This window comes from Lethenteron reissneri, chromosome 17, assembly GCF_015708825.2.
Source record: "Lethenteron reissneri isolate LAM-NWPU_2019-01 chromosome 17, ASM1570882v1, whole genome shotgun sequence".
Taxonomy (NCBI): Eukaryota; Metazoa; Chordata; class Hyperoartia; order Petromyzontiformes; family Petromyzontidae; genus Lethenteron; species Lethenteron reissneri.
Window position 1 is genome coordinate 102,027 of NC_083795.1, and position 20,956 is coordinate 122,982.

The 20,956-nt window shown below is 49.6% G+C and overlaps 2 protein-coding genes across 2 annotated transcripts; one reads left to right on the forward strand and one right to left on the reverse strand.

Annotated features, from left to right (window-relative positions):
• Nucleotides 1-4,559: 4,559 nt before the first annotated feature.
• LOC133343297 (uncharacterized) lies at nucleotides 4,560-9,977 on the forward strand. Its single transcript, XM_061552778.1, has 6 exons — nucleotides 4,560-4,904; nucleotides 5,440-5,793; nucleotides 6,732-6,915; nucleotides 7,695-7,766; nucleotides 8,459-8,640; nucleotides 9,873-9,977. The coding sequence occupies exons 1-6, from the start codon at nucleotides 4,560-4,562 to the stop codon at nucleotides 9,975-9,977; spliced, it is 1,242 nt and encodes a 413-aa protein (XP_061408762.1).
• FRG1 (FSHD region gene 1) lies at nucleotides 7,779-20,080 on the reverse strand. The gene is made up of 9 exons (XM_061552767.1): nucleotides 19,964-20,080; nucleotides 19,477-19,535; nucleotides 17,196-17,318; nucleotides 16,104-16,158; nucleotides 15,198-15,309; nucleotides 14,917-15,021; nucleotides 13,225-13,316; nucleotides 11,835-11,945; nucleotides 7,779-10,809 (listed from the first exon to the last, which is right to left on the reverse strand). Exons 1-9 carry the CDS (start codon nucleotides 20,026-20,028, stop codon nucleotides 10,770-10,772), a joined length of 762 nt encoding a protein of 253 aa, XP_061408751.1. The 5' UTR covers nucleotides 20,029-20,080; the 3' UTR covers nucleotides 7,779-10,769.
• Nucleotides 20,081-20,956: the final 876 nt, after the last annotated feature.

Sequence of the window (20,956 nt, forward strand, 5' to 3'; positions counted from 1 at the left end):
CCACACACCACTCCTCCACATTGCAGTCCCCTTCTTCCCCTTTGTGGTTTCTTTCAAACGTATTTTTAAAAAAAATAAATGTGGGGGTTCTGTATATATTTGGAGTCTCGTTTCCTCAATCAACGACACAGCAAACAGCGTAGTTACTGTGCAGTCCAAGTGGCACAAACGCTGGTGAGTTGACGCCTGTTTTGTATCAAGGGCAGTGCCGGATTAAGCTAGTGTGGGGCCTGTAGCATATGTTATAAAGGGGCCCTAAAATAAATATTAAAACACATAAATGTTTAAGTCGCATAGTAAAGTAATTGTATTTTTAAATTTTCTATACAAATTCGACAAATCGCTAATCTTAAACACCCAGTCGTTCATTAAAGTTGAAGGCAGTATAGTACTATAGTAATAGAGCAAGTGCAGAATCACTGAACCGGAATTGATAGCTTGAGAAAGCATTTAGCGTGGGGCCCTTGAAAGTGCGGGGCCCGCAGTATGTGACTTTTGCTACTCGGATAATCCGGCACTGATCAAGGGGTATTTCTAATCGTTGACCATGAGGCGCACATCCTGTGCATTCATCTCAATGACTTGCGTTGTCTGGACCATGAATGTGCTCCCGCGTGTGACACGTTGTGGGGAGCAATGGCGTACCTGTTGACGCGCTGCACTACGAACTCGGCGATCCAAGTTCGATTCCCGCTTGCGGCCAACACCAGTGATATCTGAACTGGGCCTCCTCTAGGTCAACTCTGCCTCAAATGAGTACCTGGTGCAGTCTGTAAACATTGCCACTGGGGAGACAATGGCGATCGGGCGTGGTGCTGGCCACAGTACTGTTCAGGCCTTCATAGGTACTCGCTAACAGCACTTGCCCCAACAGTCTTTTCAGGCTACACGGGGAATCTTTGTATTTGTTTGCCGAGTTGTGCAGTGGCTGCAGGTTTGACTCGTCGTGTGTGGTTTGAGAACAGCAAGTCCTCGCTCAACTCTGGGAGTTGCTTTCCTGAAAACTGCCACGTCAAGCGAATTCACGTTAAGCGGGAGTCATTTTCCCTTCATAATTGAAAAGGTGGGGGTGCTGTTCCCATAATTGTATTGTTTTTATTTTGCAATGCAGTACACTATTTTAAATGTTTATGTTTACACGTTGTGTTTATATAGTACTGGCGGGAAGTACTCTGCGTTGCCCGGACGAAAAAGGCACACACACCTCGACTTACACACAGACATCGACCCATACACACACATGGACTCACACATACATAGAATTGCACCGAAGAGGGCAGTAGTGAACGATCCACAGGTTGTCAACCTTAATTTCAGAGTTAGTGCCTGGTCTGAGCGTTGTTTCAAATCCACCACCATCAGTATTTCTGCGACGATATAGAGGATAGCCATCATGCCCTGACTGAGTGTCTTTGAAGAAGTTTCGTGGATACTTGTTGGTGCACCTGCGGCCTTGCATAGATGGCGCATTAGGATTGAACTCCCCACATAGGCCATGGACCATTTGCTTGCAGAACACATCGAATAGGGCAGGGCCTTGATGGGGGTCAGGTAGCTCAGCACTGAGAAATGTGTCAATGTCATTTGCATGATTTTTTTTCCCTCATCCATAGCAAAATGTGAGCATGAGGAAGACGACGTTTTTGCCACTCAATGGTGTGCAAGTTACATCTTGTCTTTCCAAAGACGCCGCCTTCATTAGTCGTAATATGCCTCATGAGGTCATCAACGTTGAGTTTAAAGACCCTTGCAATGTCATGTCTGTCTGTTGGCTTTTTGTTTGGATAACGCTCAACCTGGATCTCCTTCCATTTACGATTGCAAGTGAAGGTGATAAAGAGATCATGCCTGCCATATTGGCTGATGTACATCATGGCATCCTGAGTCTTCTCATGCTTGTATCTTGGTCTAGCTGTGAAGGATGAAGGCAAAATAACGAATCTGCCCACATTCTGAGCGTTTGCATCTCCGTCGGCATTGATAGCGTCCCCGAGATGAGCATACTGGTCTACATGCAGGCGTTTTTTATTCATTTGAATGTAAAGAAGGCACTCTCAATTTTGGCATAATCATCGACAACATACTGGTGAAAGAGGTTGGCGCACCGTAATATGTGGTTTCCCCCTTCTCCATCCATGATCATGAAGGAATAGAAGTCTTTAGAGGAGACAGTTTTGTGAGGATGTCTTTGTCCTGTAGCTTTCATAATTTGAGGAATCTGGACGTGGTACCCATCTTGGCCTTGCCAGAGTCAAATGAGGTATTGTAGGGCATCATATGCTCTGTTTGTCTCAGGAAATCGTTTGATGGTGTTGTCTTGGTATCGAAGCACAATGTCTCTCTTACCATGTTCCTCACCCACCATGAGAACAGCAACCTCAACACAAGTTGGGGCATTGAACCTCCCTGCGTGCTCCCCACTTGGGTCGAAAGAAAAGGTGCAGTACGGCGAATTTAAAATGGTTGATTTTCCCACCATTGTAACAAAATGATAGACGAAATGTAATCGGCTGTAGTTAAGTCCAACGTATTTGGCAGTATAACATAGAAATCGGCATCGCAGTGCTACATATCAGTAAATAGCGTGACGTGAGCAAACGGAACAATAGAAATGCATTGAAGAAGCTAGAATAAGTCTACATTATAGAGCAGCAGTACGCACACTTAAGTTAAGAAGCAGGCTACAGTCTAGATTATAGACTGCCAGTACGCTGACTCAATTAAATAAACATTGCTACAGTCGACATAAGCTGGCAATACGGTCATCAGCTTAAAAAGCAGGCTACTGTCTACATGAAAGACTGGCAGTACACTGACCGAGGTAAAGAAGCGGACAACAGATTATGGACTGGCATACACTCACCCTGCCCAATAGCAATATTTGTAGTGTAGATAATAGACTGCCAGTGCACTGACTTTAATAAGCAGGGCAACAAGCCACATTACAGACTGCCAGTACACTGGCGCAGCTTCATAAAAACACATTAATATTTAAAAACTTTTATTTTTAAATATTAGTTGTCTGCACACAAACGTTTTATTAATTGCAAGGTGATTATTTAAATAGGTTTCTATCTCTATGAGTTGAGCGAAAGAAGCAAGGAAATAGTGCTTAAAATTGCCGTGGTGAGGCCTAGTCCCGCGCAGAGCCCCCGGCCTCGCCTAGCCTGGTAGATAGGTTCAACCTATCTACGTGACTTCACCGAAAGACCCAAAAAATAGTTGGTAGGCTGTCTGACTAGCGGTGCCCTGAGATGGTAGAGATGGAGACGACGACGACGACGAGAAGAATGGCGACGATGGACTTCAACAGCACGACGGGGATCCCACTCCAACAACAGCCCCGAGGTCCCTCACAGGGGTCCTTCTTATACTCTCATCGTGGCCTCGCTCTGCCCCGGCCTCCTCTCTGGAACCTACTAGCGGGTTCCCGAGGCTTCCCGATGGGCCCCCCTCTGTGACCTTCCCCTTAGGTGTCCCCCACTCGTGTCTATCGTGGCCTACTGACTTCAATACTGCCGTAAACCGCAGTTCCCCTTCGTCGCCAGCAGCCAACACTATGCCACTACACATGTATAAAGATAAATGTTGTCTCTTGTGATCACCTTGATACCGGCATCCCACGTACTGTATCACTCCGCTCAGCCCAATAAAGTAGTTCGTTGTCTCACGCGTTCCCTCGTGGGAGAACTGCGTTAGAGCGGAAACGCGTCGTGAGGACATCACGTGTTAAATGAGGACTTGCCGCACAGTTTAATCCGAGTCAGACAGAGAAAGGATGAGTCAGACTGGAGTTGAGTTGCTGATGTTGTCCCCCCTCATGCTCTTCGTCCCAAATCTTCTCTCTGTCCCTCCTCCCCCCCATGCCAAATTCTGTTTGCGATCTTTTCCCTCCTTGCACCCTACCAGGGAATCAACTTCCCCTGGACATTAAGCAGTGCATCTCTTCAAGCCCCACCTCTTCTCCATTGCCCATTCTCTCCCCTCCCCTACCCTCTCGCGACTCCCACTTGCTCTCTGCTCTTGCCAACGAAACCACTCAATTTTTGTTACTGCTGTTATGCACTTACTGTATCTTGAACTTCTTTTGCACTGTACGTAGCCAACCATGCTAATCGGAGGTGCGTTGGAAGAACAACACAAACGGCAATTCCATGCAAACCGCCGTGATCTAAGGCGCCCTGCAAATATAAAATAGAAGCTTAACGTCCACTGTGAGTGAAGGTGACGGCGCATCATACCATACAACCCGCAGCAGTACCAGAATCGTTGTTTAGATTGGAGGAATCCGAAGAGCTATGAAGCTCTTTTTCAAAGATGTCCCGAGTGCAAAATAGGGGAAAATGTAGACGAGTCACTCGGCACCAACGCAACAACAAACACATTACCAGACCACACCAAGACAACACACAGTCCCTCGTAAAAATGGCACTTTACAATTAACCAGGGTCGCCTCCTGGGTTCGAACCACATCCTGCCAAGGAGCAGTGAAGCGCCACCACCACCGGGTCGAGCGTCCTTCGTCAGCGCAGGAGACCCCCCCCTCCCCCCGGCTCGCGATGGAGCTGCGGGAGGTGGTGGACTGCGCCCTGGGCAGCTGCGTGCGCCACGAGCCGCTCGGCCGCGCCGCCTTCCTGCGCTGCTTCGCCGCCCCCTCGCGGAAGCCGCGGGGCACCGTCATCCTCTTCGACGTCGACGGCGCCGGGCGAGGGCTCAGCGGCGGCCACGTGGTGAACTACAACAAGCAGGGCACGTCCATCCACGCCGAGGTGCTGCTGCTGAGCGCCGTGAGAGCCGCGCTGCCGCGGCGGTGCGAGGGGGACGCGGAGGAGGCACCGCGCGACTGCACCGTGCACTGCTACTCCACGTACAGCCCGTGCCGCGACTGCGTCGACTACATCCAGGTGAAGGGGCGTGATCCACGTTCGTTTTGTCGGACCGCGAAGGAGAGAACTCAACATACAAGTATGACTTCCATTCGCAAGATTGATCTGCAGGGTCTCAATAGGTTCCCACTAAACTAGTATTTTTAACCCCTTACCGATCGTCATCATCGCCGTCGTATACTTTACTCAGAATATCAAGTTGCCAGGGCAAACTTTGTGATCATTCACGTTTCGCAATTGTTCAAGTTCGTCCCTCCAGCAGAAAGTCACAACCTTCAGGGCTCTGCTCACGTCCGTGTTGTTATTTAACTCTTTACCCATTCAGCCCGAGTCTCAAGACTCATTTTCAGGAGGGTCCAGCCAAGTTTTCTCAGAAAGTTTGCGACGTTGCTGTGTAATCCCAATTGAGTGATTTGCTGGCAATCTCCCAGCATTGGGATGTTTAGCCAACACCAGGTTCATTGACCGGTCCTGCAACACGAGACCAACTCTGCAGCCTCCACTGGCAATGTCTCCTCCGTGCGCCCCTCGCCCCACGCCGCGCACGCACCAGGAGTTCGTGGCCAGCACGGGCGTGCGAGTGGCCATGCGCTGCTGCCGCCTGTACGAGCTGGACGTGACCAGGAGGCGCCCTGAAGCAGAGGGCGTCCTGCGGTCGCTGAGCAGCCTGGGACGCGACTTTCGGCTCATGGGGCCACGGGACGCCATCGCCCTGCTCCTGGGAGGGCGCCTCGCCGACGGGGAGAGCGGGGCGAGTGGGGGGGACGCCGAGCCCTTGGTGGAGATGGCGGGGTTCGGGGACGAGCAGTTACATGCGCAGGTGCAGAGGAACAGGCAGATCGTGGAGGCGTACGCGAGATACGCGGGCGCCGTGTCTCTCGTGCTGGGCGAGCTCCATGTGGACCCGGTAAGCCGCCGCTGATGCCGCTGATGCCGCTGATGCCGCTGATGCCGCTGATGCCGCTGATGCCGCTGATGCCGCTGATGCCGCTGATGCCGCTGATGCCGCTGCTAAGTCCGTGGGTGCGCGCTTCATTATTGCACAGGGTGCGGTGTGCAGCCAGTGACAAACAGCATTGTACACCAGCTCTGGTACAGCCAGTCGGCTGACTTCCGTCTGCCACTTGTCCTCCACACAAGCCGAGCTATCTGCAGGGGCCATCAGATCGCCAAGTTATTGCCCTTGCAGAGGTTTTCTTGGCTCAGTTGCTGAGCACAGTTAGGCACCAAAGGCCTGAAACGTCAAGCACCAGCAACAAACAGCACTGCAGGTCATACGGCTGCTGGGATGTGTAAAACATATTTGATGATAATATTAATTATGGGTAAAATATACAGGGCGTTTCATGTGGAGACAGTTAAGTGGAAGATTGTCTGCCTTTGTTGCAAGGCCGTAGCCATGGAGTCAAATCTTCCAGGGGGTCTGGAGGTCCCAACCCAGACAAAAAAAAATCTAAATTTGAAAACTCGTTTCCTGCCTAAAATATAAAAAAAAATCACTAACACATGGGATGGACTTTTTTTATGTCTAATAGTGTATTGCATTACATTGCTCTGATTTAACTTTTTTAACATTTCTTGTTTCATTGTTGTTTTTATTTACATAGCATAGCAAGTATTATACCTTTTAAATATTTTTATAGCAATATATTGCGGGGGGGGGGCATTTTTTTACAAATTTAAATATGGGGGGGGATGTGTCCCCCCCCCAATATATATTATAATTACGGTCTTGATTTGTTGCTTATATTCGCCACGATGCCGCTTCCGAAGTGTTGACAACGGTCGATGTGCGGTGGCACTGGGGGGCACGACTAAGATGCACTTGGTGTCCCGATTCTCCAGGACAAATTCCCCTTCCTGGCCGACTTCCTGGCCCAGACGTCCGTGGAGCCGAGCGGCACGCCGAGAGGGGCCCGGGGCAGGCCCAGAGGAGCCTCGTCACGTGGGCCGGGGATCGGCCGACAGAGGCCCGCGGACTTTGAACGAGCTCTGGGTGCCTACGGTCTGTTCCTACACCCTCGAATCGGTGAGTACGGTAGCTACATCTTGACTTAAAGCTTTCGTGACTGCAGGAATTCATATTCTTTGGGACTTTCGGCAAAGTCACGTAGATAGGTTCATAGCAAATAACAAAAAAATATGTTTCGATCGCAACACAGGCGTTCGCTTACAGCACTTGCCCCAAAAGTATGTGAAGGCTGTAACGTGAATTTTTGTCTGAGTTGGTGGGCGAGTGGTTAAGTGGTGCGATTTTGTTAATTTGACCGGTATGTTGGGGGTAGTTGGAGGCAGTCGCCCTCAAACAACAGCAGCAGAGGGCAGAGGAGCAACGCTCACAACGAGCAGAGCGCCGTCATGGAGCAAGTTGCCAGTCAGGGGCACAGGTGGTGCATCTCACAGTCATCTCAGTCAACCCATGGCACATGGGGGGGGGGTCTGTCCCTCCGATGAGCGACCCTTCGACACTTCACGCAGAGGCCTCGGGGTGCACCTGCCCTGGCACAAGCGCGGTGGTGACGTCACAAGCCACTTAGTGGCGAATTGGGGCCGTTGTATTGACGGCGGTGAACTCGGTGTGGGCAGGACGAGGCAGTCTCTAGAAGACGAAGTCCTCAACACGGGAGGGGGATTCATCTTCTTGGGGGGGAATCAATGAGTTCGGTTCACGGGAACAGTGGCCACGGTATCCAAGTCGTGGCTTTGAGAGCACCCGAGTGACGGAATGAATCCCATGAGCGCTGTCGTGTGTTTTGTGTGCGCGCGTGTTGTGTCGTGTGTTTTGTGCGTGTTGTGTGTGCTCACTAGTGTCACGAGAAGCCGATCGAGAAGAGATCAAGCGCGATCTGATCGCTGTGATGAGGAAACACGACTATCAAGGTCCCCTATAAATGTTGTACATTCCACACATCACCCATGGGTTTTTATTATCGTTCCGATTAATAAAAGCAAAACGGACTGATCAAAGCAAGTTCATGGATGGCACTTGCTTTGATCAGAGACGGATGGCGACAGAGCAACGGAGAGCGAGAGACAGGGAAACGCCATTCTGTCCGCGGGCAGGACACGGGTTGACCGGTGAACTGGAACGCCGACAGCTTTGCATGTCTCAGTATTTTCCTGCACTAATTATCACGGTGGGCTACGTATGGTGTGAACGAAGATTAACATACACACGTCTCATAATACACACGTCCCATAATACACACGTCTGTCAATCTCCAGCGTGTCACTGTCTCACAGGTCTCACATGAGCAGTCGTGGAGTGGTTAGCGCGCTACGAACCTGGCGACCCGAGTTCGATTCCCACACACGACCACCACCATCAACACCTGTGATAGCGATTATCTGAACCGGTCTTGGACCTCCCCTAGAAGTTGACTCAGCCTCAAATGAGTACCTGGTGCGGTGGTGCGTAAACATCACCACCGAGGAGACAAAGGCGGCCGGGCGGATGTGGTCCTGGCCACAGCCCCTCGTGTGCCGTTCGTGGAGCTGTAACCGACTGCATCCGGAGCCTCAGAAGTCTGCCCCCATCCCCGTGTGTCCGTGCTGCACGTGGCTCCACGCAGGCTGCCTGGAGGTGTCGCCCTGCGTATGTAGCGGCGCGTGCGTGCGAGCGTGCCCGTGTCGCCAGGCGGGCCGCATGTGCATCCCGTTGTGTGGCGCCCACAGAGCCACGTGCACGCGGGGTGGCGCGGTGGGTGGCGCGGTGGGTGGCGCGGTGGGTGGCGCAAAGAGCCACATGAACACGGTGGGTGGTGGCACAGCGTGGGTGGCACAGGGGGGGGGGGGGGGGCTCAGAGCCACGGGCACGCAGGAAGGTGGCACGGCCCTCCCCACGCAGATACGTACCTCCACTGATGGGGCAGAGCAATATCCTCCTATTGCTCAATCATCTCTGGTTTACAGCAGAGGGAAATTCCACATTGCCACGACAGGAGGGGGGGGTCTATTCCCTAGGATAACCGCTGTTGATTTCCCCACAAAGTGGTACTCTTTTTAATGACCCTAGAGGGATGATGGGACAAGTCCACCTCAAATCAGGATTTGACCTCGCAACCTTGCAGATTGTGAGCCACTCGCTCTGCCGATCAAGCCTCTTCCTGTCCGGTCGTGAAGCAGCAGAGGTGGTAAATCAATAACTTTTCAAAGCTATTGCCTTCGTGGCAGTAGCTCTGAATGTCTCAGAGGATATTCTTGTGTATGATGTATCGTGCAACCAAAATACTGTATGTAAACATTACAATCGGCTTTACCCCTTCTTGCAAGAATATAGGTGTTAAGATGTTCAAACACCAAGTAGACCTAATGCCAGGCTGCATCAAGTCTGTATTCACCACACATGCTTGTTGTAAAATATGCAAACATTATTTCATAAACATGTACGCATTATCCTTCAAACTGACGGGCCTACACCAGTCAGCCTCCTTTCTGGCCTTGTCTCACCAGTGTGAGACCTGAGAATGTCAAAATGTGGACAGCACAAAGAGAATGCAAATATCAAAGCATGAATGGCTCTGGTCGAGCAGTTATATCTCTGGTGTAGGCCAATCGGTTTCAAAGACAATGCATACATTATCTAAGCATATTTCCATGTTTACCACGAGCATGATGCGTGGCTAATGCAGACTTGATGCCTTGTGAAAGGTGTCTATTTGGTGTGTGAACATATTGGCGGAAAGGGTAAAGCCTATTTTTTTATCATCTTAATACCAGAAAAAGGGTCCCATAGATAAAATAACAATGATAGAGCAATTGTTTGAATTCAACTGAAGTTCCAGTTTCACTGATTATCATGCTGGACTCAATTGGGATTATAGTACACAGAGCAGCAATCATCGCCCACTACTCGCAGATTAATGTCCCGACTTAAGTGCTGGTGTGGAGTCACCTAGTGCCGCCAAGGCACAAGGCGGATGTGAGATGCACGCGTAATGGTTACAGCAGTCTTGACCAATGTTCATGCGTCAGTGCGGTGTGCAGAGGGGGAGAGCAACTCTACAGTTGACGGCCAAGACAAGTCAAGACGGCGCAGGAGAAAAAACGCAACTTCACTGCTCTCAGAGCCATGAAGATGATATACCATGACCTCATCACTTTGATTTTTACTTTAGAAAATACAATTCCTGTTTGTCATGATTCTGCTAACAATGATGCCTTTGATGTGTGATCATTCTCATAATTGTTTGAATTCACCGTCCAATTGTAGGACATGGGGAAAGCACCTAGTCTCACTCTCCTTCCTGAACCCCCTGCAGCACACAGCAACCATCTTCACCACCATCACAACCTGCAGCTTCCGTTCCTCCCTTACAACAACCTCCTCCATCTCTTGTCCCCTCGCCCATCCTGCTCCTGCTACCCCCCGTCTCAGCCCCCAAGCTACGACAGGCCTATCACTACCCCAACCCCTCCTTAACCACTCCGACGTGTCATATCACCACAACACCACTTTCAATAACCCCACTTTTTAGTTCAACCACTATAATTTTACATACAATTTTATCATTGTTGTAAAGCGCCTTGAATTCAGGCACTGATATATTACTCGATAAGATAAGGTGGTGGCGGTGGTGGTTCAGTGCCAATTGCTGGAGTTAAAAATAGCATTTACACTTCGTGTTCGCGTGGAAGTGAGAATATGTAACAAGTTAATATTTGGAAGTGTAATGAACAATAAGAGCTCCATCTAAAACTTGTTTTAATAAACATTGTTAAATCACCGGCGCAATGGTGACAATGAATGGCAATCATCGTAATGTGGGCGTGTGTACGGAACAACGTTTCCCTATCGCGCGTCGGGTACGGCACAGGCAATGACAAAGACTCCCTTTTAAACGCACATCCCCTGGGCACAGGTGCAGCGCCAGCCTCCACACGCTACATCTTGCAGTAACGATCCGCCTTCATCTTGGAGCGTCTGCAAAGGAAAAGAAACGTCAACTTTAGTTGATTCTCTTTACGAGTAGAATCCATGGGTGCTGCGGTGCCAGCTTTAAATTCACTTTGCAAGGGTATCCAGTGTATCACCTAATAGATGCATAGACAACATGTATGTAATGGCGCTTATACAACGACATACACAAACACAAAGATCCCCCCCTATAGCTTCCAGACTTTTGGGGCAATTGCTGGTAGCGAGGGGTGGGTGGCTTGTACCACGCCCGCCCGCTTTTGTCTCCATACTGGCGATGTTTACAGACTGCACCAGGTACTCATTTGAGGCAGAGTTGACCTCGGAGGCCAGGGACCGGTTCAGATAATCGTCACTGATGTTGGCCATGAGCAGCAATCAATCTCGGGTCACCGGAGTTGTAGCACAGCGCACTCACCATTGCCCTACCACTCCCCACATACACTCACACATATACACATAGTATACGGCACATAATGACATGTGTATAACACTCTTCAGATCTATAACTTACACAGTAAGAATTTCTACATTGAACATCACACCTATTATATCTATGGAACCCTTTTTGCTGGTATGAAAATGATTAAAAACACCAGTCTAACATTGGTGAGGTAAGGCCATAAGGAGGAGGCTGCCTCTGGTGTAGGTCAGCCAGTTTGTAGGACGATGTGTACATTATCCTGAACGCATGGTTGTTTGCATGTTTTACCACAAGCATGTGTAGTGAATGCAGAATTGATGCAGCCTTGCAATAGGTGTCTACTTGGCGTTTAAACATCTTAACACCTGTATTCTTGCACCCATTATACATTGAACATCATACCCAGCCAAAGACGTAACACTCCATTATTTTAAATATGCACACAGCTAGCTCATATATAAATGCTCTCTAGCTTTTACAATTGCAAATGTGCTGTTTCAATTAATGTTTACTGAAGGTGAGACTGGCGGCATGCCATAGTGTGACTGGGAGATTGTTCCATGTCCAAGCGGCTATCCGAGTTAATACCCAAGTTGCGTTTCCTCACCGGTCCAGTAGCGTCTCGTGCAAGGAGCCGTCTTTGCGGGCACGTTTGAGGCCCTCCTTGTCTTCCTCGCTTACACGCAATCTGCGGTCTTGAAAACTCTGAAATTTCTTTCTGGAAAAATGTGTCCACGCACACGGAAATCACAACTGTCATTTAATCTCCTCGGATGTGAAAATACAGCAAATTGCCCATCGTGGGGGTTGCATTCTGGAAAATAGCCGTAATCGACAAATCTGCGCTCCACAAACTCAAAAGCGTTGCAGGGAAAACTAGGGTTTGGTTCACGGTTCATAATATGAACTCTGAAGCCACGTGAAGTGTCGAAGGTCCGCTGACAGGAAGTCACGGAACAGACTCAGGTGCCATGCTTGACTGAGACGACTGGCAGATGCACCACCTGTGCCCCCTGCTGTACCAACTTGCTGCGTTTTAGCTGCCTGGCGCGCCGCTCGTTATGAACGTCACTCCTCTGCCCTACGCTGTTGTTGGAGGGCGACTGCCTACAACTTCCTAGTAGCTTCCTTCACGAGCCTCTTACACAGAGGCCGATCTTGACACTGGCGCTACCAGTCTTCGGCAAGTCCACTCAGCTCCACATCCTCCTGTGCAGCATCATTCCATCCCTTCTCCGGCCCGTGCCATGCCCGTTTACCCCCCTCTATCCGGCCAAATATAAGCTGCTTGGGCATACGATGGCTGGACATGCGGGCTATGTAGGCCAGCCAACGCAGCTTTAGCTGCCGGAGGAGCTCACTGATGGGAATGCAACACACAAAAACATTTTGTGTTTTAGCTATGGCAGGAAATCAGAGAACCCAGTGGAAACCCATGCTGAGCAGAGGGAGAACACTCCCAAACTCCACGCAGAAAGACACCAGTCGGGAATCCAACCAAGGCCCTTATTGCCGTGAGGGTCGACTGCCACCTACTGCACGTTGCCACCCTGTCATCCAAATATTTTCACTAAATATTTGCCTGTAGAATTATTTGCTACGATTAAGGAACATCCACACCAGCTCAGCACCACGCATGTAGCGGTGCTGGCTCGCGGTTGTAAATTAAATAATCGCTTGGTTGGGCACTGGGACAGTGTCGCGGATAGTTTGAGGACCTTTGACGAGATTTTAAGTTGGACTTTTTTTTTTAATTAATGTTTTTAATAGTATATATAACGTTTGTCTATGTGATTCTTAAATATGTTATTGTTCGTTTTATGTTATGTTAAAATCACAAGATGTGCTGCTCTCCAACTAGCTGGGTAAAGAGTGGGCTAGGTTTTGCCCAATCTTGGCCAGCTGGCTCAGAAGCGTAACAAACAAGGGAATGAGGATACTAACATTGCCCCACGTGGCCTGGTCAGCGGTGCAGCAGGCAGGCAGCGGTCACTTACACATAGTTGACTTCACAGTGCTTCAGGTTTCCCCGGTCTTCAGCCGTGAGGCCGTCCTTTGGAGCAGTCTGTCTCTCTGCACTCGAACGCACCTACGTGAAACGTAGCCGTATGATACGGTGTGCAAGATACTTGAGGTAGTTATCAATATTGGGCATCTACACTTGCTCCAATGATATGGGTACACCAAACGCTTGCCCATCACGGGTCTGGTTACATTCTTGAAATAGCCACAATCAGCAAATCCACGATGTGCAAACTCAAAAGGCACCCCTCTTGTTTAATGTTATCCTACAACAACCCAAACATTAAACACGTATTTTGAATATACATTTTTATTAATTTCTAGTGTTAAATATAACTTGTATGGTAAATGTATTTATATACCTATGTTTTATGTAGTGTACAATACTGTACAAGTATCCGTTTCCAGAACATTACACTAGAAGAAGAAAATCGCCGGCGGCTGACCCCCACTGCCTCCCTATTGGAGGCTGGGAACACCACGTGACCTAGGACCCGTGATGGGCCGCTTGGGAGACAAGACGGCACACGTGTGTTGTTCCGCAGCAGCAGCATCATCATCGCGAGCAGTGCAGTTACGATGTGAACTGCACCTCAATAGATTTGGTGCCAAACTATAAAACCGCAATAGCTAAACCTGCGAGAGAGAAGAGGAGTTTGCTTCATTTATTAAACTCAAATAATTTTTGTCCACGAATCCAACAACCTCTCAGGGGTAAGGTGATGTCCACAAATCTTTCTATCACCTACAGTTCCTCACCAAATAGATTTGGATGACAGATTAGGGAACAAAATAAGTGAAGCTGCTGCATTGGTAGTGGTGCAAAAGCACAATATCTAACACTGTGGGCATTAATAGAAAATGCCATAATAGGCTACGTTTTGTGAAATGGCCCTCCTGTATAGCACATAGATAGAGCAAGCAAGGATGGGGATGCGTCTGTTGAGCAGTCCAGTTAAGGTATTTGCCAGTAGATTGCTGAATATGTTAAATAACTAGACAGAAAAGAGAAAGGAAATTAAGTTGTGGCTTGAGACCACGGAGTAGCTCGAGTAATTCGACCTTTAAGTCAAGACAGCTTATAGAGAAGAGCCTGGAGTATGGGGTAGGACCTTTGGATTCCCTTTGTAGGGTTTAAGCCAGCCTGTGACTCGAGTGGGAACTACTCGGCTGTTATTGTGTCCCGGCTTCAATGGCGATATTAAATAATGTAACGTCGGCTTTTAACCCTCCTGGGTTCTTCACACTTGGTAGGTGCACAGTGATGGGATGACCTTCCTCTGTTTAAGACCGGAAACATACTTCCTCACAACTATGGCAACCGCCTGAAGCTGGTTGTAATCACCAGCGAAACGTTGTTTCCTCTCATTGTAGATGTTGTAGGTTTACTCTATAACACGCCGGTGTGCTCAAGTACTCACCAATTGGCATGTTTTGTTCACGTGACAAACCTTAATTGGCCATGTTGGGTAGAGGTGGGTTTACACCATTCACATTTACGCAATCTACCCCAAAAAACGTTATGACTGATATGAAATAAGATAATCATTCTTCATGGTCCGGATAGGACACCAAGCCTTAATAATAATTTCCAATGGTAAAGAAAAGCGTTTTTCATGTCCCCACTGGTAGATTTAAGATACATACACACCACGCGGGCGGCTTACCTTGATGATGTGCTCATCGGAGGCCGTGCAGCTCGCAGCGACGATGTCTCCAACGTCATTCACACCAACGAAGCTGCCGTTCGCCGCAAGCAAGGCCAACTTCCCCTAAAAGATTTCACAGGGCTGTCAGCGAAAGTGCTGTTAGCGAGTAGCGCCAATGAAGTCCAGCACCACAAGGGCCCCCTCGGCTGAGTACCATACGGCTCTTGATGCGCATGATCCAGTACACACAGTACATGTGGACACGCGCGCGTGTGTGTGTGTGTGTGCAACGCCCATACGTCTTGAAAGATGGGCTCCCACTGCTCGCGGGAACCGATGGCGTCAGCTCGCCCCACCACCACACCATCGCTCACTCCCAGGTACTTCCCGTAGCCAGACTTCAACGCTATCCTGCAGCGACAACACATTAAGTCATTATAACCATTGCATATATAGAGTGTTGCTTAAATGCCTCAGGATCACAAAGGGCGATACGTCACGTCTCATCTTAACCGTTCCAAGGGGATCCCCCCCAGTGGCAGCTGTCCCCGTGTGGCGCAGGGCGACAGCGCATGGTTTGCAAGTGGGCATTTGTCTGCGAGCAGGGGGGTGACAAGTTGCAGCGTGAAATCCCAATTGAGTAATTTGCGGGTTATTAAAAAAAGGTAAATCTGGACGACGCCAGCACACAACGGCGTACTCTTTTTGAATGGCATCACTGGATCTCTAACGGCCACTGTGAAGCAGACAGCATGTCGTATTATATGGTTAATACACTGCAGTAATAACCAGGGGGGCCTGCTAAATTCGAACCACAAAGCTCTGCAACAAGCGGCAAACTTGCGAACACTGGGTCGGCACCAAAGTAGCCCCCCCGAAGCTCTGCACTCCTCTACATATATTATGGTATTATCGGCCAATTAATGTGTTGAGGAAATCCGAACACCCGGAAAAACCTCATGCATGCAAGGGGGAACACTCCATCCCACAACACGTGGAGTCCAAAATTCGCTGTACCGCCTTCTCCTGGCAGAGCCAAGGTACGGCTTCTCCTTGACGCCCACAGGATGGGAGCTTGACAACATTGGTGTGGTGATCCAACAACCCTTGCAGCTGCCTCCACATCGTTGGACGACAGTCACGTGCAGCGTAGCCACCACCATAAAGTGTATGCGAGTGCTGCAGAGCAATGATGGACAGATCACCTGGTGTCAGACAGCTTGACGGCTGTGAACTGCTCAGGGGGTGATGGGCCATCGTCTGAAACATTCGCAGATGCACACCACTCATTGACGGGTGCCCAGGGGCAACAAAACAACCGACATGGGAAGCACATCAAGGTGAACGCAGCACATCCTTAAAACCACTTGTCTTTTTTGTTATTTCTGTTCACTCAGGAAAACTAAACACTTTTTCAGGAGGGCCCTGCCAAGTTTTCACAGTAAGGGGAAATGTTGCTTGCTAGGTGTAATCCAATTGAGTAATTTGCAGGTCATTTGTCAGTATTAGGTTGCTTTACCAATATAAGTTCCATTGGATGAGGATTTTCTTGCAGTGGCAGGAAATTGGGGATCCCAGAGGAAACCATTCAGCACAGAGGACAAACATACAAACTCGACACAGAAAGGTGCTCAAGACATGGAATCAAACCCAGGTCCATCGAGCTGTGAGGCACAAGTGTTACCACTGTGCCACACCCTGCAGCCCTAAATTCGATATACAACAGAGAAATCTCGCTCTTCCACAGGTCCTCCCAGTGCTGGCCTCACTGCACTGGCTTCCCACCCACAAGCAGCCACTCCACACACACCATTGCACCTTCCTCCTCCTCCACAACCCAAACCACCCCGACTCTGTTAGCGATACAAGTCTGCGGGTCTCCAGTTGGGTGTATTGGTCTTCATGCACATCCGATAAGAACGGTTGGCTATGTATGGTCTGAAAGATGTTCAACATTATACATACATGCGAGTCAATGGGTCTTTGTGGGTGGGTAGCTGCTCGTTTAGCTCCACAAAATCAGAAAAAGATTGGACCGAGAGGGATGGTGATGGCGTGACTAGTCCTTCATCCAACAATGGATAGACAATGACCGATTATTATTGATATGTCTAACGAGGGCTTGTACGATGAAAGCCACAGAATATGCTGTCCTGTATTACCGTAGCACGGAACCACTTTCTCCTTTTGCAGAAAGCGCAGGGGTCGAGCGGCAACTTCGATCCATTATAGAGTCTTTATTCTCCCAGGCAAATACAAAGATATCTTTTCACGTAGAAATAAATATCACGACGTACCTGTGTGCGGTGCTCCAAGTGTGAAGAGCCCATTGTCCAGGGCTTGGATGTACGTCCCAGACCCCATCTCAATACAGACGGAACCCGTGATTTGGGAGACGCAGGAAACAGTCCACCAGCCGTCTGTGTGCACACACATTTTAAGTAAACGTCACTCGGTCTTAGAACTTTCAATCGGTTTCAAATCCCGCTCGTGATCGTTGATGATCGAAACTCGCCGAGGAGTGGAATTAGAAGGGAACCCACCCAAAAGGGTAACCACCACGGGGTGGGAACGATGAGATCATCAGCAGCAGCAGGGTGCAGGAGCTACGTGGATTGTTGTATTGAAAAACTGAGAAATTCCGACAGCTTGGTTAGGCCTTCATCCAGCAGTGGAGAGGTCGTGGTTGACGATATAACATCCAGAACATTACATGTCTGTCATGCACATATTTTATGAAAAAATTATCCTTGGTTCAAACCATACCATATCCCCCAGATTATAACATTATTGTAAATAATAAAGTTAGACAAATATTGTCACAAACACCAACAGAGCATAAGACGCATCCACACATCTGCTTTGAAATACGCAGGGAAGTGTCTTACAATCGGCAGAATACGGCAAGATCAACACTGATGAACACAGCAGAGTGGCTGTGTTCTAACAAGCACGACACATTTTTATTCTGAATTCGTCCAGGAAAGCCTCACCAAGTCTCAATAATCGTTTTGATCAGGGTCCTGGCAAGTGGTCGCAGTTGGGAGAGATGTTGCGACCGCTGTGTGTAATCCCGAGTGTAATTTGTAGGTAATTTTCAGCACTAGGATGATTGGCCAATACCAGCTACGGTGTGTGTGCCCATGCACAACAGGTGGAGAACATTCAAATTCCACACAGAAAGGCACCCGCGCCAGGAATCAAACCCAGGAATGAAACCCAGGCATCAACCCCAGGAATGAAACCCAGGCATCAAACCCAGGAATGAAACCCTGGAATGAAACCCAGGCATCAAGCCCAGGAATGAAACCCAGGAATGAAACCCAGGCATCAAACCCAGGAATGAAACCCAGGAATGAAACCCAGGCATAAAACCCAGGCATCAGACCCAGGAATCAAACCCAGGAATGAAACCCATGCATCAACCCCAGGCATCAAACCCAGGAATGAAACCCAGGAATGAAACCGAAGAATGAAACCCAGGCATTAAACCCAAGCATCAAACCCAGGAATGAAACCCAGGAATGAAACCCAGGCATCAAACTCAGGAATGAAACTCAGGAATGAAACCCAGGCATAAAACCCAGGCATCAGACCCAGGAATGAAACGCAGGAATGAAACCCAGGCATCAACCCCAGGCATCAAACCGAGGAATGAAACCCAGGAATCAAACCCAGGAATGAAACCCAGGCATCAAACCGAGGAATGAAACCCAGGCATCAAACCCAGGAATGAAACCCAGGAATCAAACCCAGGAATGAAACCCAGGCATCAAACCGAGGAATGAAACCCAGGAATGAAACCCAGGCATCAAACCGAGGAATGAAACCCAGGAATGAAACCCAGGCATCAAACCGAGGAATGAAACCCAGGCATCAAACCGAGGAATGAAACCCAGGCATCAAACTCAGGAATGAAACTCAGGAATGAAACCCAGGCATAAAACCCAGGCATCAGACCCAGGAATGAAACGCAGGAATGAAACCCAGGCATCAACCCCAGGCATCAAACCGAGGAATGAAACCCAGGAATGAAACCCAGGAATCAAACCCAGGAATGAAACTCAGGCATCAAACCGAGGAATGAAACCCAGGCATCAAACCCAGGAATCAAACCCAGGAATCAAACCCAGGAATGAAACCCAGGCATCAAACCGAGGAATGAAACCCAGGAATGAAACCCAGGCATCAAACCGAGGAATGAAACCCAGGAATGAAACCCAGGCATCAAACCGAGGAATGAAACCCAGGAATGAAACCCAGGCATCAAACCGAGGAATGAAACCCAGGCATCAAACCCAGGCATCAAACCGAGGAATGAAACCCAGGCATCAAACCCAGGAATGAAACCCAGGAATCAAACCCAGGAATGAAACCCAGGCATCAACCCCAGGAATGAAACCCAGGAATGAAACCCAGGCATCAACCCCAGGAATGAAACCCAGGAATGAAACCCAGGCATCAACCCCAGGCATCAAACCCAGGAATGAAACCCAGGAATGAAACCCAGGCATCAACCCCAGGCATTCTCGCTGCGAGGCGTCAGCGTGCCCCCCACCGCATCAGCGCCCGACGCACCGACGATGTCCACCTCCTCCTCGTCCCCCTTTCTCTTCTTCTGTTTTTTCTTCTTGTGGCTGTTAACAAAACAACCCAAGCCACCAAGAATCAGTACAAAGTCTTCTTCTGTATAAACCAGGCGCCACTAAACACGCAGCAAACATCGGAACACCAACAGTGGGATGAGCAACATCTGCTTATTAAAGAGACAAGCCACAGTGCGCGTGCGGCCACAGAACCCAGACTGTGGACCACAAAGTGACCCGCCGCAGTGTGCGCTCCTTCGACGGAGGAGGAAGAGCAGACATCGCGAACTCTGCCTCCTCAAGCCCGTCGTGTCAGCACACCCCGACATGGACAGTCTCCAACTCTCGCCTGCCCCGCCAGCCCCTTCAGCACGAGTCGTCTCACCCCCCCCCACCCTCACCACCCTGCCTCCCTCACCCCTCGCTAACCTCCCTCACCCTTCTCCCTACTCTCGCCGCTCTCGCCCCGACCCCCTCACCCGCCGTGGCTCCGCGCTCCCTTCAAGACGAGGCGACTGCTCCTCACTCCCGCGTACTCCGCCATTGTTGACCTCTGTGGATCGAATCGAGTTACCACGACCACTAACGAGTCTGGAATCGGTGACGAACGATCCGCTGTGGCCCATTGGAGTCGGTCGTGGATCGCGGGAAGAGGAATCGATTCGGCCGGCGAGGGCGATATTCCCACTCCCCCGCCTCCGTGGCGGGGTCACGGGAGTCAGGCGTGACCCCGTGACCCCGCCTCCGTGGCGGGGTCACGGGAGTCAGGCGTGACCCCGTGACCCCGCCACGCCGGACTCGAGACAGCATTCGCAGCTAAAAGGCAACACGAAACAGAGCAAGTCCGATAAGAACGAACTCCCTCACCTGTTGCGCAAGATAACAAGGGTGAAGTGGCTTATCATGTAGAAATGTATTGCAGCAGACACATACTCTAACCGCGTGTTTCTTCATGTGAAGGGAAAACCCGGAGAAAAATCCACGCGAGCACGGGGAGAGAGACATACACACTCCTAATACGCAGCAGCAGGCGTCAGGGTCGAGATTTATTTGTTGGAGGGGAGTGAGAGTGTAGGCAGGGAGACCGAAAGGAGGATAATTGCAGTCATCTAAAACTGGTAAAGATCGGAGCATCCACCAGGAGTTTGGCATCATAAAGTGAAATGAAAGGGCAGAGTCCTGATATCGAGTAGACAGACGAAGGCTACAGATGCGGGCAGTGGCGGTGATGCGGCTGGAGAAATTAGCGGAGCCAAAAGTGGCACCAAGGTTGATGGGCAGAGGCAGAAGGAGGGAGGGAGATGGTGGGAACGGGGGAGCAAGAGGCCGGAAAGTAAATGAATAAAGTTTGGGACGAATTGAGAGAAAGTGAATTACCATCCAGGATTGGATGCCAGCCAGGCAGGAGGAGGAGATGCGAGAGGAAAGGTCACGGTGGGTGCAATATTGAAATATTTGTGTCGTCAACAAAG

Coding starts and splice junctions, on each gene's coding strand:
- LOC133343297 (XM_061552778.1), top strand. CDS start 4,560: ATGGAGCTGCGGGAGGTGGTGGACTGCGCCCTGGGCAGCTGCGTGCGC. Junction 4,905..5,439: donor ACTGCGTCGACTACATCCAG/GTGAAGGGGCGT, acceptor CGCACGCACCAG/GAGTTCGTGGCCAGCACGGG. Junction 6,916..7,694: donor GTTCCTACACCCTCGAATCG/GTGAGTACGGTA, acceptor TGTGCTCACTAG/TGTCACGAGAAGCCGATCGA.
- FRG1 (XM_061552767.1), bottom strand. CDS start 20,028: ATGGCGGAGTACGCGGGAGTGAGGAGCAGTCGCCTCGTCTTGAAGGGA. Junction 16,159..17,195: donor ACTTGGAGCACCGCACACAG/GTACGTCGTGAT, acceptor CGAATGTTTCAG/ACGATGGCCCATCACCCCCT. Junction 13,317..14,916: donor CCGATGAGCACATCATCAAG/GTAAGCCGCCCG, acceptor CGTTTCACGTAG/GTGCGTTCGAGTGCAGAGAG.